A 14,101-nucleotide genomic window follows, 5' to 3' on the forward strand; every position below is an offset into this window, starting at 1 on the left:
AACTCACCTAAGAAGACTCCACGACTCCACGAAGACTTTACGATAAAACACATCGGCAGAAGATGACCTTTTTAGCCTGATGCCAAACCTCCAGTCCTGCATCTTTGACTTTTTTTTAACATCCACATTTCTGAGTGATTATTTATTTTGGTTTTAGCTTGGCATTAGTGACTGGCTTCTCAGGGAAACACTTTTTTATTCCTTTACCTGCGATGCGAAAGATGTAATGACCACCTGTTTTCTCGTTTTGTTAGTCCTAAATCAGTCCTCATTGGCATTTTTCACATGGCGAGTTCATGGAATTAAAGCCTGCGGCCCGCAGTCATGGTCTCGGAAATTCAGATGAGTCATACAGGAAGAGCCATGAAGTATGAAATTAAATGACAGAAATCACCTGCAACGGTTCAGACTCAGTTGGGGTTCTGTCTTAAGCCAACATCTTCAGAGCACGGAACATTTTATAGTCTCAACACACGCCTATAGAAGAACATGTGGATGAAGCGTCAGAGAGATATTTTCTGTCTTTTGCGTATTTCATTGTTTGCATATGATTACGCTATTTTTCCCTTTCTGTGGCAAAACAGTAAATACTTCCGAATCAGGCTCCTGATTGCCTGTTATTCACATTTTGTAAATTGCTACGGTAAATTACTTCTCACAATCACAAGTAATATGTCGTGTGCTTTTGAAATACCGCTGTTCGGTAATCGAGTCAATAAAGCACTTTGAATTGGGATCTGAAGATTTTGAAAGAAAGCACTGTCATGCCCTTAAAAAAGGTGTTACAACCACAGCTGTGTTGCACCGTCAGTGTCAAGACTCCTTGTTTTGACTTGACCTTTGGAAGGCATATTAATCGTTTTGATCGTTTGCAAATTAGCATAATAATAGTCATTCATGGGAATTTGACCACATTGAATTTGTGATCCCAACAATTGGTAATAACTTAATTGAAAAAATAAGATGCCAAGATATTGTTTAGATTGTTCATATTATATGTTCTCTATAATACTGGAATTCGATTTTTCTGTACAGAATTAGAGAAGAATTCTCTTGATGCTTGTACAGTATGTACTGGTCATATACACACTTTCATTAGTGAGGAGATTTTAGAATATAACAGTCTTAGATTCACAACAGGACAGCTTCTTACTGCTCTTCCTGAAATCAAGATGACAGTCTTCCACATTAATGTGTCGATCCTTTAATTTCATTTGCTGCGTAACCGTTACTTTCTCTTGACTCAGCATGCTCTGTCTTAGGTCAAACTGAACTTTAACAGTAAAATGATGCATCTGAGAAGAGACCGCAGGACTGGTTAGTGAAAGTAAATGTTAATAACAAGTAAAAGTTATATACAAAAAAACAAAACAAGTGCACCAGTCAATGACCAGCGCCAAAGGCAAGACGATGGCACAGCCTAGTGCACTTCAACACTCCCAACAATTTCCCATCCTGCTCAAGCTGCTCTTGTTATTCTTGTTACGCATTATGAACGGATTTCTAATAATCTGGCCGGAGATTTTCCTTAAACATGCTTGCCGTGCTTTGGGAGAAGCATTACATTTGTCAGATTCTAAATGTTTAAACAAAAGGAACCCACACAGCTGAGATAGTCAGCCAGTTACTTAATCGGGTAAGTCAGGGTTTTCCAGCTGTCAATATTGTGATTGTGTAGTGTGATCAATCAGCTGAGGACAACCCCAGTGCCTCTGACATGATTTCACTCTGTATCCTGGCCTCCTCCAAGGCTGCCTTTTCATACTGGAGCTCTTATTAGCTTCCCTGTCTGCTGCAGCCAGCCACCCACTCATGTACAGTTTTCAGAGTCCCATCTACGCCAAGTGAAAGACTAATTGACTCTACCGACCCCACTGTAATTTGGAATTAACTTCCCAGGGGAAAATGAAGGTCAGGTACCTTCAGTTCCATTATGCCTGGCATATTCACGCTTACTGAACAGATTTTTCTTTGGATGCCTGACTTAAGAACAGAGGAGAGTGACTCTCTGTAACAAAACTCATCTGCATTTCCTAATTTTTCCCACAATCGCTTGCATTCTGGGCAAGAAAGGTTTTAAACACAACACAACATCTCCTTAAATTAATCCTGAGCCAGAATTTTTTAAAAAAATAAGTGAGTGTTTTGAGGAGCTATACCAGAATTTTTTCCAGCAATGTGAAATGAGAAAATAAAATTAAAGACAATAACACAGTACAATATTAGCAGAAAATCACAGTGCACCATCTGTGCCACAATAAATGGTAATTGTCTTATTTAAGCCTTTATTTATTCAGCATTGGCTGGTCACAATATCTGAATAGTGGCTCCCTAACTGCTCATAATTAAAGGCAATGACTGAGCAAGGGCAATAACAGAATTGCTCATTGAATCAAAGAAACAATTTATCATGGAAAACTATACAAGCAACCTTTCCTTGCCATTCTGTATTTCTTTGTTGTATAGGATTTCTTCTGATATAAGGAGACTAGTATATAATAAATTCCCACATATGTGCAACATGTAGTGGAACCTGATGATACACTAAATTTCATGTCACAAAGTGTCGGACTAATGTTCCATCTAATTCACTTACCATGGAATGGACAGTTTCCCTATGTTTGGCCCATGGAGGAAAAAAACAAGTTATCCTGGTTTAATTAATGTATGATACTTAACAAGAAAGTTTACCACTGATTATAATTTAGTTGTATTAAAAGGGTGCTTCTTTATACTACTGATTAATATAATTCATCAGGATTTTCTTTGGATTTTGACTATGTGTTGACACCAGTAAAGCTGAACTGATTGCAAAGTGTCTCCCTATTTTTTATCTATTAACCGATCTTCTGTTGGCATCCTCAAGGTTTCCATTCTGACTTTTTATATTTTTTGTTTTTTAAAACGTATTCTCTCTGTTCTTCCCGTCCGTGTATTGATTGTTTTTTCCCCCCCCAGATGTCCAGTGACTGAGGAGGCCGGTCAAGAACAAGCACAGAAAAGAAAATCAAGACTGTTCTTTGCTCTGTCTTTTGGGGAATCCACTTAGCCGGTGGATCGTTTTTTCTTCTAAAGCATAGTCATGCACTACTAAAACAAGACAAAATCACCATGGATACACCTGCACGCTTATATTTTTGGAAATGCTGCGTACATGTTCCACCAAACATAATATAGTTTTTTCTCGAAGGTGTGTTGAGGTGGGGGAGAGGTGTAATTTTCGTCAGACAATAGTTTTTAGAGTTTTTTTTTAAACACGCATGTCATCAAAATGTGTCTTTTCCTGGACTTATCTGAAATAAAATGTGTATTTATTGCTGAGGGAGACACGGTGGTTTCCATTGCTGCCTCGGTGGCACTGGGTTCAATTTCTGGGGAGTTTGCATGATCTCCCGTGTTTGCGTGGGTTTCCACCAGGTGTTTTTCTCCTCCCACTGTTCAAATACATACTGGTTTCTGGGAAAATTGGCCCTGTTGCGAGTGTGTGCGGGTTTGTGGTCGTGTCTGTTCCCTGCCGAGCCAGTTGCTTGCAGGGACAGGCACCGACTCCTCCGCGACTCGGAATTGGAAGAAGCGGTTAGAAAATGGATCGAGGGATTTTTTGCTGAAAGAATAAAAAGCTGACGTTTCGGTCAAAGACCTTCATCTTTGTATTGAATACCTAATATAATTGGTTATTTGCACATACACTAAACACAAGTGTTACTAAGTAACCGCTAAAACACATATTCACACATTCTCCAATATGTGAATTGGCGGTAATACTTCTAATAGGTCAAGATTAATCCATTTTCACACAGTACAGTTTATCGTTCAAGACAACGGATTTCAAAGTTGACAAATTAAAAATACGTGTTTTTTTCCATTATTTCAAACATGAAAGTGAATCATATTTTTGTATTTCATGAACTTTCGGTGTGAAAAAATGTGCGGCTATAGGTAGTGACCTCTGTTCAGTCATCTGTTTTCAACCACTAATTAGTACTGCTTAGGGACGTGGAGAGCATAACCTGTCACAAAGCGATGAATACACGGCTGAATACACGCTGGTCGGGACGTCAGTCGGTCGCAGGGAACACACACAAACACGTTGGATGACAGTTTGGTGACGCCATTTAACGCAGCAGGTGCTGGTATGTCTTGACACGATCAGGAGAAACACTAATCTCCCGGGGAAAACCCGCCTGGACAACATGCAAACTCCACGCAGACGTCGCTCCGGGCCGGAATCACACCTAGGACCTGGAAGACCTACAAGGTACCAGCTCTTTAATTTTTCTTTTTACCTAAAGAAAATCAGCTTTATCACGGGAGTAGATTTGCGACAAAGACGGCAATCATACAAGTAAATTTATAGTGCGTGTAGCATAATGATTAAGCTAATAAAGAAGTTCATTGATAAAGCATTCCTTTTTTGTAGCATTCACCTATCGTTTCCCTGTGCTGAAATTCTAATTCCCTTGTATCCATTATTCTCTATACGAAATTCTTAAAAACCTTGCAAGTATTCTTTGGTTTTAAATATACAGTATACTCTTCCAGGCAATTGTTTAATTTATATGGAATGTCTGTTTCAGCAATGTACACATTTATTGAATTCTCAATTACTGAATCGACATCTCATTATTAGATGTATTTTTCCAAATTATAAGGAAACACACAAACGTTGCTAGGTTGTAAAACGGGAGTAACAATACTCGTAGGGAGCCCCGACTTCTAAAGACTATGATCCTATTTATAGTGACCGATTGAGTGGGTGGTTTGTTAAGATTATAGATCATACTGGACCACATTCTGAATACCTTTGGTACTGGTTTCTCTTGATTGAACGGATAACTTGTTTAATTGAGCCATAGTGTACAGGTTGCCTTTGGAAAAATGTGAGTTAAAACATTTGCTGGATCGCATCTCCCAAGGACTAGGGCTGGAGATCTCTGTTTGTGCATTTCGTAGAGAAAGAAGGATACGTTTGTTATTATACTTAGTGAATAGAACATGATTACCTATTCAATGAAACAAAGATGTTCAGTAAAGACTAGAAATCGGAGTTTGGGAGTGATTATTTGGTTCTTTAATCTGCGATAGTTGCACATGTACTGTACATTAAAAAATGAAAATTGTGGGACTTGGCTTTCTTTAAGAAACATACTATTTCTCATAAACGCTCCCTTGTGTCTTATTGTCAGTCTTACGTCCCTTAACGAGGAGTTCGAAACATTTGTATAGCTGGAAGTGCATAAAACACATTTAGTAGGGACGGCTGCAGAAAATGTTTATTACGGTAATAGCGTCAATAGATGACGATATCATCTTATACAGTGTACGACGCACTGCTTTAGCGAGCAGGGCGGTAATGGAATAAGCAGGATGTGTATATTCCGGACTACAGTGAACAGCGACATCCAATCAAAGAATTCACTCCAGCTGCAAGAAGCACGCGTTCATCGCTTTTGTACAGTTGGATTTCATGTTCCAGCATCATACAAGTTGAGGCATTTCTATGACTACCCGAAAATCGACTAGGAAACAAAAGGTATGTCTACATCTTTATTCTTTTTTCTTCAAGTTCCACTCATCCTTTAAGCTACAAAACATCCACACTCAATTCATTACGAATTAAGCGAATCACATGAACACCAGATACGTATTTCTAGCTCTTCACCTGTCTGCCAATTTATTTCACGTGCACAGACATAAATATGTTAGGAAATACATTTTAAACTTGGTAAATACCAAGATATGTTTAAAACCGGTTGTTGAAGAATTCAACAGAAATTCGGGACAAGGTTATAAAGTGGATTTCTTATTGGGCTTCCAGACTCTTTTCTACCAGGTACATATTTAAAGCACATCAGGGTCTCATGTTAATTTCAACAAATGGTTTTGTTAATTGATTTAATATAACTTAACCCTTTTGTAACGGCAGAGTGTGATTAAGACGTATTTATTCATTTCAACGTAGTGCCTACACTTCATACAGGGCAGTGTAACGTCATACTATTTTTATTTGCTTTCCGCAGGTCTGAATCTATATTCCCTACTAGGAGTAACATCCCATACGAAAAACGATTGTGCATGGACTGAGATGCTGGGAAGCAGGGGTGATGTAGTCACTGGGGCTGGCGGATCTCCCGGCATGTGTTCCATCCCGCTGTGTGGATGATTGAGCGAAATCAAGTTGAAGTGAACCTCTGTTTTTTGGATCCACTGCGAGAATGTTGGAGGAGCCAAGAGAAACTCACTGCAGCGTCTGCTGCTGCACATTAACGAACAAAATCCTAATGGTAGTCTTCATGATCTTATTAATACTGGCTATCTTATTCGGAAACTCTGTCACTCTGGCTGTCTTTTTGGGGACCAAGCACTTCCGCACCCCACAAGGATATCTCAAAGCGTCTCTGGCCGTTGCTGACCTCGCGGTAGGTATGTTTGTGGTCCCCTTTTCAGTCTATGCCGAAATATCGTTTCTGGTGAGTGACTCTACTCTAGAACTGGCCACAAACACGTCGCTTGCGAGTAGTTTCCACCCTTGTAGTCTGATCGGCCCGATGTTCGCAGGTTGTACGCTGGTTTCCATTACAACTGTCTTCTTGCTCTCCATTGAGCGCAGCATCGCGATTTTGAAGCCACTGCACAAAGACGTGGTCATCACCAGGAAACGGACTACCATCCTTATCGTGCTGTCCTGGCTGGCGAGTTTCTTCCTGGCGGTGTCCCCGGTCCTGTTCAGCCGCGAGATCGTCCTGGAATACAACGCGTGCAGCAGAATGTGCAATTACGCACTGGGGAAAAGCGAGCCTCCTACTACCAGCGCTTGGAACATTCTTCTCCTCTTCCCCGCTTTCGACTTCACACTGCTGGGTGGCACTGTGGTCATAAACCTCCTGTCCTTAACCACCATCCGCCAGCACTCCAAAAGGAGAAAGCACCTGGCTGAAACCGAGAACCACACCATCGCCAGACCCACCTTTTCCGACATCAAAGCCGCCAAGACAATAGGAACTCTAACTCTGGCTTTCACAGCTTCGTTCACTCCCATCGCCGTGTTTGTCGTGGGGAATGTCATTGGAAACGAGTGGTGCAATTTCTCGTTTTTTGCGTTTTGGATACTGAGCACAAACAGCTGCTGGAATGTCATCATTTACAGCGTAAGAGATCAAAAGTTCAGGCACCGTGCGCACCAGCTATTGGCATTGCCCCATACAAAGAATGTCTCTAAGCGACAGCTGGTAGGATAGTGGCAAGTCAGCACCCAGGAGAGTAAGAACAATAAGACAAAGCAATACTAGGGCACTCGGAGAGAGACTGCAAGATTAAGGAGGGAACGATATGAAGATTTCGGTTCAGTGCGTAATGTTTTTAAGGTAGTTCAGGGGACCGACGGCGTATTTTTTCAGGGCGTATTTTTTTAGCAATGATGCTCGTTAAAAAGATGGTAAAATTTGTGTCGTACAAGAAGCACAAATAGGTTTCAACTGCATTTCGGTTGTCTTGTGTAACACAGCAGTACAGATCCGGTGGGAGTGATGATGGATTTTTGTATTTATTCGTAAACTATTGCGGTCTTTTGTTTTTGCAATTCAATGAAGTTTTTGTTTTTGACGATATTATAAGGCCCCATATTTGCATGAAATAAAAAAAATGTTCGATTTCTTTTCTATTGAGTTTAATTGTATGGTGCTAACTCACTACAACTACAGCAAATCTCTGAAAATGGATAAATATTACGTACTTATTCTGTTGTTACTTTTGTTTCACCGAGAATCGATCTTCTGTCCCTTATATGTCCGTGTCTGTGTTAACGAAATATGTGTTATATAATATATAGAATATTGCTCTACATTTGTAAACTAATGTATATACGTACTGTATAATAAATTGATCTAATTGAGGTGATTGAACACTTTTCATTCGCTTTTTTTATTTATCAAAATAACCTACATAAATATAATATCACAGTATTTTGAAAATGTGCGGTTTAATTTTCGAATCTTTTTACTCATTCTTCATATTTAGTGGTTTAAGTCTAAAGACGAAAAAGGTGATTATAATAAATAGAATTATTATTACGTCACTAAGGTATGCGTTTTAGAAGATTCTCTCGGTTTTGTGAGCAGATAGACTGTGACAAGCCTCTGATTTCAAATCATTCCTCACAGGTGAGTACAGGTAACCACTAGAGGGGAATAAAGAGCTAGAATTCCACTAGCTCGTTGCAAAACGCAGCAAATGAAGTTGCTTTTTTTAAGTGCTTCACGATCTGAACATTTCTAGCCAATTTGCAGGGTCATCTGCAGTGAGAGAAAGTGCAGAAAGTAAATTAGTTTTAATGGAGAGTTCGAAATGCAGAGTGTTCTGTAACTAATTGAGCTCTTTGCCGTTCTCAACGTGCTTTACCAGGTCAGGTCGGTCACTTGTAAAATAAAATCACAACTTTATTAAACACGAGCCCAATTTATGTTAATGTGATGCATGATCTAATAAGAGTGTTATAGTGTTCTTTGGTTTGCTGTTATACCAATTACGTTAATATTCAGTGCCTTAACCTGCACTCATACTCTTTTGCATTGTATTTCTTTTGTTTTAAATGAACCAAGTGCAGCAACATCTTGAGATATCCCACAGCTCACAGGCTGTTGGGGCAGTTGAATATCGGGCCTCGTCCTTTTCTTCCTGGATTTGTGTTTTGATGAGGCCACATCAGCCATCACACAAACAGCCACTGAACTACTTTAAGCAGTGAAGTTCCCACTTTTAAAGAATGTGAGAAAGGCTGAATGGTCTTCTTTCATCTGTGACTTATCTAGTACATTTTGAGTGCCAGTAGCTAGGTGATCTGAAGATCTCATCCAGCTGTTTCTTGTAAGCAGGCAGGGGATCTGCTTCACTGACATAGCAGGACAGCTCATACCGTACTCGCACAGCTCTTTGTGTAAGGAAGGAGTACCACGTGTCTTTGACAATACCCAGAGAATGGCACTCCACAACTGGGCTTTGTCAGGGAATTGTAACTTTTCACATTTTTATCAGAGGATATCAGGAGCGGTAGGCATGGTAGCACTGTGGTTGGCATGGCTGGCTTGCAGCTGTGGGGCCCTGGATTCAATTCTGGACCAGGTGTGCTATCTGCTTGGAGTTTATTCTCCCTGAGTTTGCATGGGTTTCCTCCGAGTTCTCTGGTTTCCTCCCAGGGTCTGAAGTAACTCTGGTGCAAGTGTGTGCACGTTTGTGTCTGTGTGTGCCTTGTGTTTCCCTGTGCACCCTGTTCAGGCTCCGGCTCCCCTGTGCTACTGTATTAGATAAGGCAGACAGGCAATGGATGGATAGATACTGTAGATGGCAGGAGTGTAATTTAATATGGATGTGTCACACTATGCTATTTTCTTGTTCTCAAGAGCGTCACTTCAAATGACTAAATGACCAGAAAAAAATCCCCCAATATTTTTAAAGTTCTGAATGAATTTGGCACATTAGAAGTCGGAGTTACCGGTTGTTTCATTTAGAATTAAGGTTTCTTCATTGAGTGTCCCACGCCCTTCATTTAAAAATGAGAACTATTGTTTGATGGCTTGTGTTATCAGTATGATAAGAAATGTTATCCTTGAGGCATTCATTGCACTGTGCTCTGCATTGTTGGTAAACCAGGTTAGTTATCTAACTAAGATAATTAGATCTTATTGCATCTCGTGTAACATAGCCCAGTGCACAGAAACAGAGATCTTTAAGAGCCCTGCCAGTGTAACCATTAACTAACAATGAAAAACTCCATTAAATAGTGTGGATTGTACTGTACATGCTCAGTCTGAATATTTCTCCAGAGAGCTGACATTTTAATAAACAGTTCAAAATGTCAAGCAAAAGCTGTTCTATAATGTTATTTAAAATACATAAAAAGTGCAGAACATTTATTGCGCAGAAAGGTTAACCAAATGACTGTGATTTCAAATTGTGTTAATAACTGCACACTGCTCAATTATCAGTAACACACAAAAAAAACCAAAAACGAGGTAATTAGTGCATTGATCGAGCAAAGGCTAAGATGAGCAGAAGACAAATCAGCAAAGCCTAATTATTCAGAGCAAAGGGCAGAAAATTCAGAAAATAGAAGGACTTGATGAGCCTCTTAAAAATGCACAGAAATTCTCCTGCATGATTTTCTGTTTGACTACCTTGATATTTCATTAAAACAGCAGAAACCCCAAAATGTCCATCAGAAATTCACTCTGTTGATTTGTTGAAAGCTTGATTTGTGATCTGGACCACAGTAGAAATGCAGTTTACTTTCTTTTTATGTGAATCTGTGCAAATATCCTAAAATAAGTCTGTTTTAGTTAACATGCTGCATTGCGTTACATGATTTCCAAGGGATTTTCCATTTCCAAATGATTTTACAGATGAATCACCATTTCATTGTGCTAGATACCCAGGAATTCTCACAATGCCAACCTTTCATGAGTGTTATAATGGTGCTGAGCAGCCTTCAAATTCACTGCCTCCAGAAAATTCTTAAACCTTAGATTGCCAGAAGAACACGTTAGGTTTATTCTAATGAACCAAATCCCTTTTCCAAGGTAAACACACAAGGGGGTCACGCACAGAACTCCCACATTTTGAATGGAACTGATGGTTTTCTGTTCTGCAGGTTTTTTTGCCTATTCCTGGGACAGAATCCATGTGAAGTAATCTAAACTGGGATCACTGCCCAGTAGTCCACTGGTGCTCAACGACATTAGAGGATGAGGGTTGGTAGGGAGGTCTTTACTCTAAAGGAAAAAGCCGAAGCATTAAATCCCGTCATATTTTGCCAGAGCAAAGTATGAGAGCCCAATAAACAGATGTCTATCCCTAATTTATATGCAAATTAACTTCACAAGGTTAATTCTCAGTGTCAATTTAACAGTCTTACTAAAAACCTTCAGAAGAGTTTTTAAAGGAGCCCTTTACCAACAGTTTTCTCTTCATTAAATTTGCATATTTTTTTGCTTTAAAAATGTAGGCCATTTGCAAGAATGGACCTACCAGAATAAGGTGACTAATCCTGAGAATTAAGTTTTGGAACTTTCACAGGGCTTGGTTTTGGGACAGCAAGAGCATAGAAGGTACCTGGACTGATGTTGGCTCAAGATATAGAAACAAAGTCACGAGTGCTCATGTGAACAGTGGACTTGACGTTGGAGCCCCTGCAGCCCTGTCTTGCTGCTGCTCTCGATTGTTTTATTGTGTTGGTAAACAGGGTCCAGAAAAAAGACTCTTCACCTGTCTCTTGCCCAATTTAGGAGAAACCAAAAGCTTCTGATTTTCCTGAAATGACTTTAATTAGCTGCTGCCCTGACAGAGTGAATAGAATGGCTTCTTAATGCTGAGCAGGCTTACAGACCGCTGTGACAAGCGTGGACTAAAACTTTCAGATGTCAAACGTTCAGCAAGAAATCCCGAAACTAGACATGGTTTTGGCTGAACAAGGAAAACAGAAAAAGGTACGGAATACTCACGCAGTGAAACTGAGGAATGAAGCAGGACAATCCCAATGGTATTCCTGAAAAAACATGGTCCATGGTTCCTATATAATTTCCAACTTTGGCACAGCTGGATTGGGCCTTGAAAAAGAAACACAGAATGTTTTCTTGCATATTCTATTTACAGTATACGTGTATATGCATACTGTATACATGAAAAGACCACTTTTCCAGAGGCTCCAACAAACCTCTTTGCTGCACTGATAGACACTATCTTTTGGAAGATAAAAGGGACTGAAGGGCACCATTCACTCTGCTGAGTGCGATGTTCTGCGTGACCTGGATCACAAAAGATCCAAGAGCGAGGACATACTGTACAACTGGACCACAGCCTTTCAGTATGTACAGTATATTCTCACTGTAGTCTAAGTCCTCCAAGCTGGTCAACAGCATCTGTTTGCTCATTCATAGGGGTTCCTGAGATCTGAAAGATTAGTTTCATTCAGATAGGATGGAATAATTGCACTCTTTGTTTTAAGGGTTCCAATTTTCATTTTCTTTAGCGTTCCTTTGCTATGACAGCGAATGTGGTAAGGACAGACCAGGTCTTCTCCTTAATTTTGTGCCACATTCCGTTACTAAGATTATTTACAAATCGTTAGTTGCTGTTACAGGACTGTTTGCTTTGGGAGCTAAAATCTGACTTTTTTCTGTATTTTTATTTTATCTAAAAGTGACACACGAGATTCTTGCATATCTTCCAATTCTGTATAAATAGATTTTTTTTCAATGTGTGTTTAAATTGTTTTATCCTTCCAGATTGTATGCTTATTCAAGCCTAGAAAAGTGGGATTCTTTTCTATTTTCATGACAGTTTTGTTCATTTATTTTTTATTGACATTCCTGCCATTATATTGGACCAAGAGATGTTACTATCATGCAAATAATCGCAAAAAGATTTTGCTTCTTTTATTCTAAATATTATATGCTATATGAAAAGTATGTGAAGCTTCTCCAATAATGTACTGTATATTGCTAATGAGGAAGGATCATTTTGGATGTCAACACTACTTTTATATCCCTGATTTTGAAAAAACAAAAACCCTCATCTCCGGTTTGCTGTGATGCAAGATTGTGTACTTAAATGCAATCACTTGGGTTGGAGACTTTTAATACACCATAGTCAGATAGACTTTAAAGATTTATTACATCGTCTTATTAGTTTGTTCAATTGTTGGAAAAAAATAAAAATTTGTTCACAAATAATATAAATTAAGAATATGCAGATTTAATTGAATTCATTTAATGGAATGGCACTTATGCCACTTAGCCAGCAGCCATATCACTCTGCAACTCACAACTGGTAACCTACTGAAGCCAAGCAGGTGTGAGCCTGGTCAGTACCTGGATGGGAGACCTCCTGGGAAAAACTAAGGTTGCCACTGGAAGAAGTGTTAGTGGGCCAGCTGGGAGTGCTCACCCTGTTGTCCAATTAGCTCCCCACTGATAGCTGATGTGTGGTGAGCATTCTGGCAAACTATGGCTGCTGTTGCATCATCCAGGTGGAGCTGCACATTGGTGGTGGTGGAGGGGAGTCCCCATTACCTGTAAAGCTCTTTGAGTGGAGTGTCCAGAAAAGCGCTATACAAGTGTAAGCAATTATTTTTATCCCTAACATCTTAACTACTGTATTAAGAGGACTGTTCATGAGCTAATCTTTTAAAGTTATATGGATGGAAATGAAGGTGTTTTATAATAATAATAATAATAATAATAATAATAATTGCTTACACTTATATAGCGCTTTTCTGAACACTCCACTCAAAGCGCTTTACAGGTAATGGGGACTCCCCTCCACCACCACCAATGTGCAGCATCCACCTGGATGATGCAACGGCCGCCATAGTGTGCCAGAACGCTCACCACACACCAGCTATCAGTAGGGAGAAGAACAGAGTAATGTAGCCAGTTCATAGAGGGGGATTATTAGGAGGCCATGATTGGTAAGGGCCAATGGGAAATGTGGCCAAAACACCGGGGTTACACCACTACTCTTTTCAAGAAACGCCCTGGGATTTTTAATGACCACAGAGAGTCAGGACCTCGGTTTTACGTCTCATCTGAAGGATGGCACCTGTTTACAGTATAGTGTCCCTGTCACTATACTGGGGCATTAGGACCCACATGGACTGCAGGGTGAGCGCCCCCTGCCCCCACTAACACGTCTTCCAGCAGCAACCTTAGTTTTTCCCAGGAGGTCTTCCATCCAGGTACTGACCAGGCTCACACCCGCTTAGCTTCAGTGGGTTGCCAGTTGTGAGTTGCAGGATGATATGGCTGCTGGCCAGTTTTAATGGACTGACACCGTAACTAAGGGACAGCTTGGACAAACAGACAAGAGTGCTCTTCTCAAGCAGCATGCTAGGAGAATGTGCAATGTGCACAATGATTTGCAAAGGAAATTGTGAATTTGACTGACAATTCTCCTAGCAATCACTCAACAATGTTTCACTGTCTCCATACTATGATCTGTCCCTGAGAGACTGGAGAAAATAAATATGCTTTTAATCTGAAAAGAGAAATTTAGACATGGCAAATAACATCACAAGCATTCCCACATGAAAATGGAAAGTATTTCACCCACA

The 14,101-nt window shown here is 40.0% G+C and overlaps 1 protein-coding gene across 2 annotated transcripts; it reads left to right on the top strand.

Moving 5' to 3' along the window:
- The first annotated feature begins 4,127 nt into the window (after positions 1–4,127).
- Positions 4,128–7,595, top strand: LOC148651194 (histamine H2 receptor). Of its 2 annotated transcripts, XM_088601190.1 has the most exons (3): positions 4,128–4,258; positions 5,390–5,533; positions 6,021–7,595. In XM_088601190.1, the coding sequence occupies exon 3, from the start codon at positions 6,216–6,218 to the stop codon at positions 7,236–7,238; it is 1,023 nt and encodes a 340-aa protein (XP_088457316.1). In that variant the 5' UTR covers positions 4,128–4,258; positions 5,390–5,533; positions 6,021–6,215; the 3' UTR covers positions 7,239–7,595. The 2 variants fall into 2 exon arrangements, with proteins under 2 accessions (XP_088457316.1, XP_088457315.1); XM_088601189.1 differs by lacking the exon at positions 4,128–4,258 and having other exon boundaries at positions 5,122–5,533.
- Positions 7,596–14,101: the final 6,506 nt, after the last annotated feature.

Source organism: Lepisosteus platostomus, chromosome 12, assembly GCF_059453375.1.
Source record: "Lepisosteus platostomus isolate fLepPlt1 chromosome 12, fLepPlt1.hap1, whole genome shotgun sequence".
Classification (NCBI taxonomy): Eukaryota; Metazoa; Chordata; class Actinopteri; order Semionotiformes; family Lepisosteidae; genus Lepisosteus; species Lepisosteus platostomus.

Excerpts from the sequence above, each read along its gene's own strand:
- LOC148651194 (XM_088601190.1), top strand. The coding sequence starts at position 6,216 with ATGTTGGAGGAGCCAAGAGAAACTCACTGCAGCGTCTGCTGCTGCACA.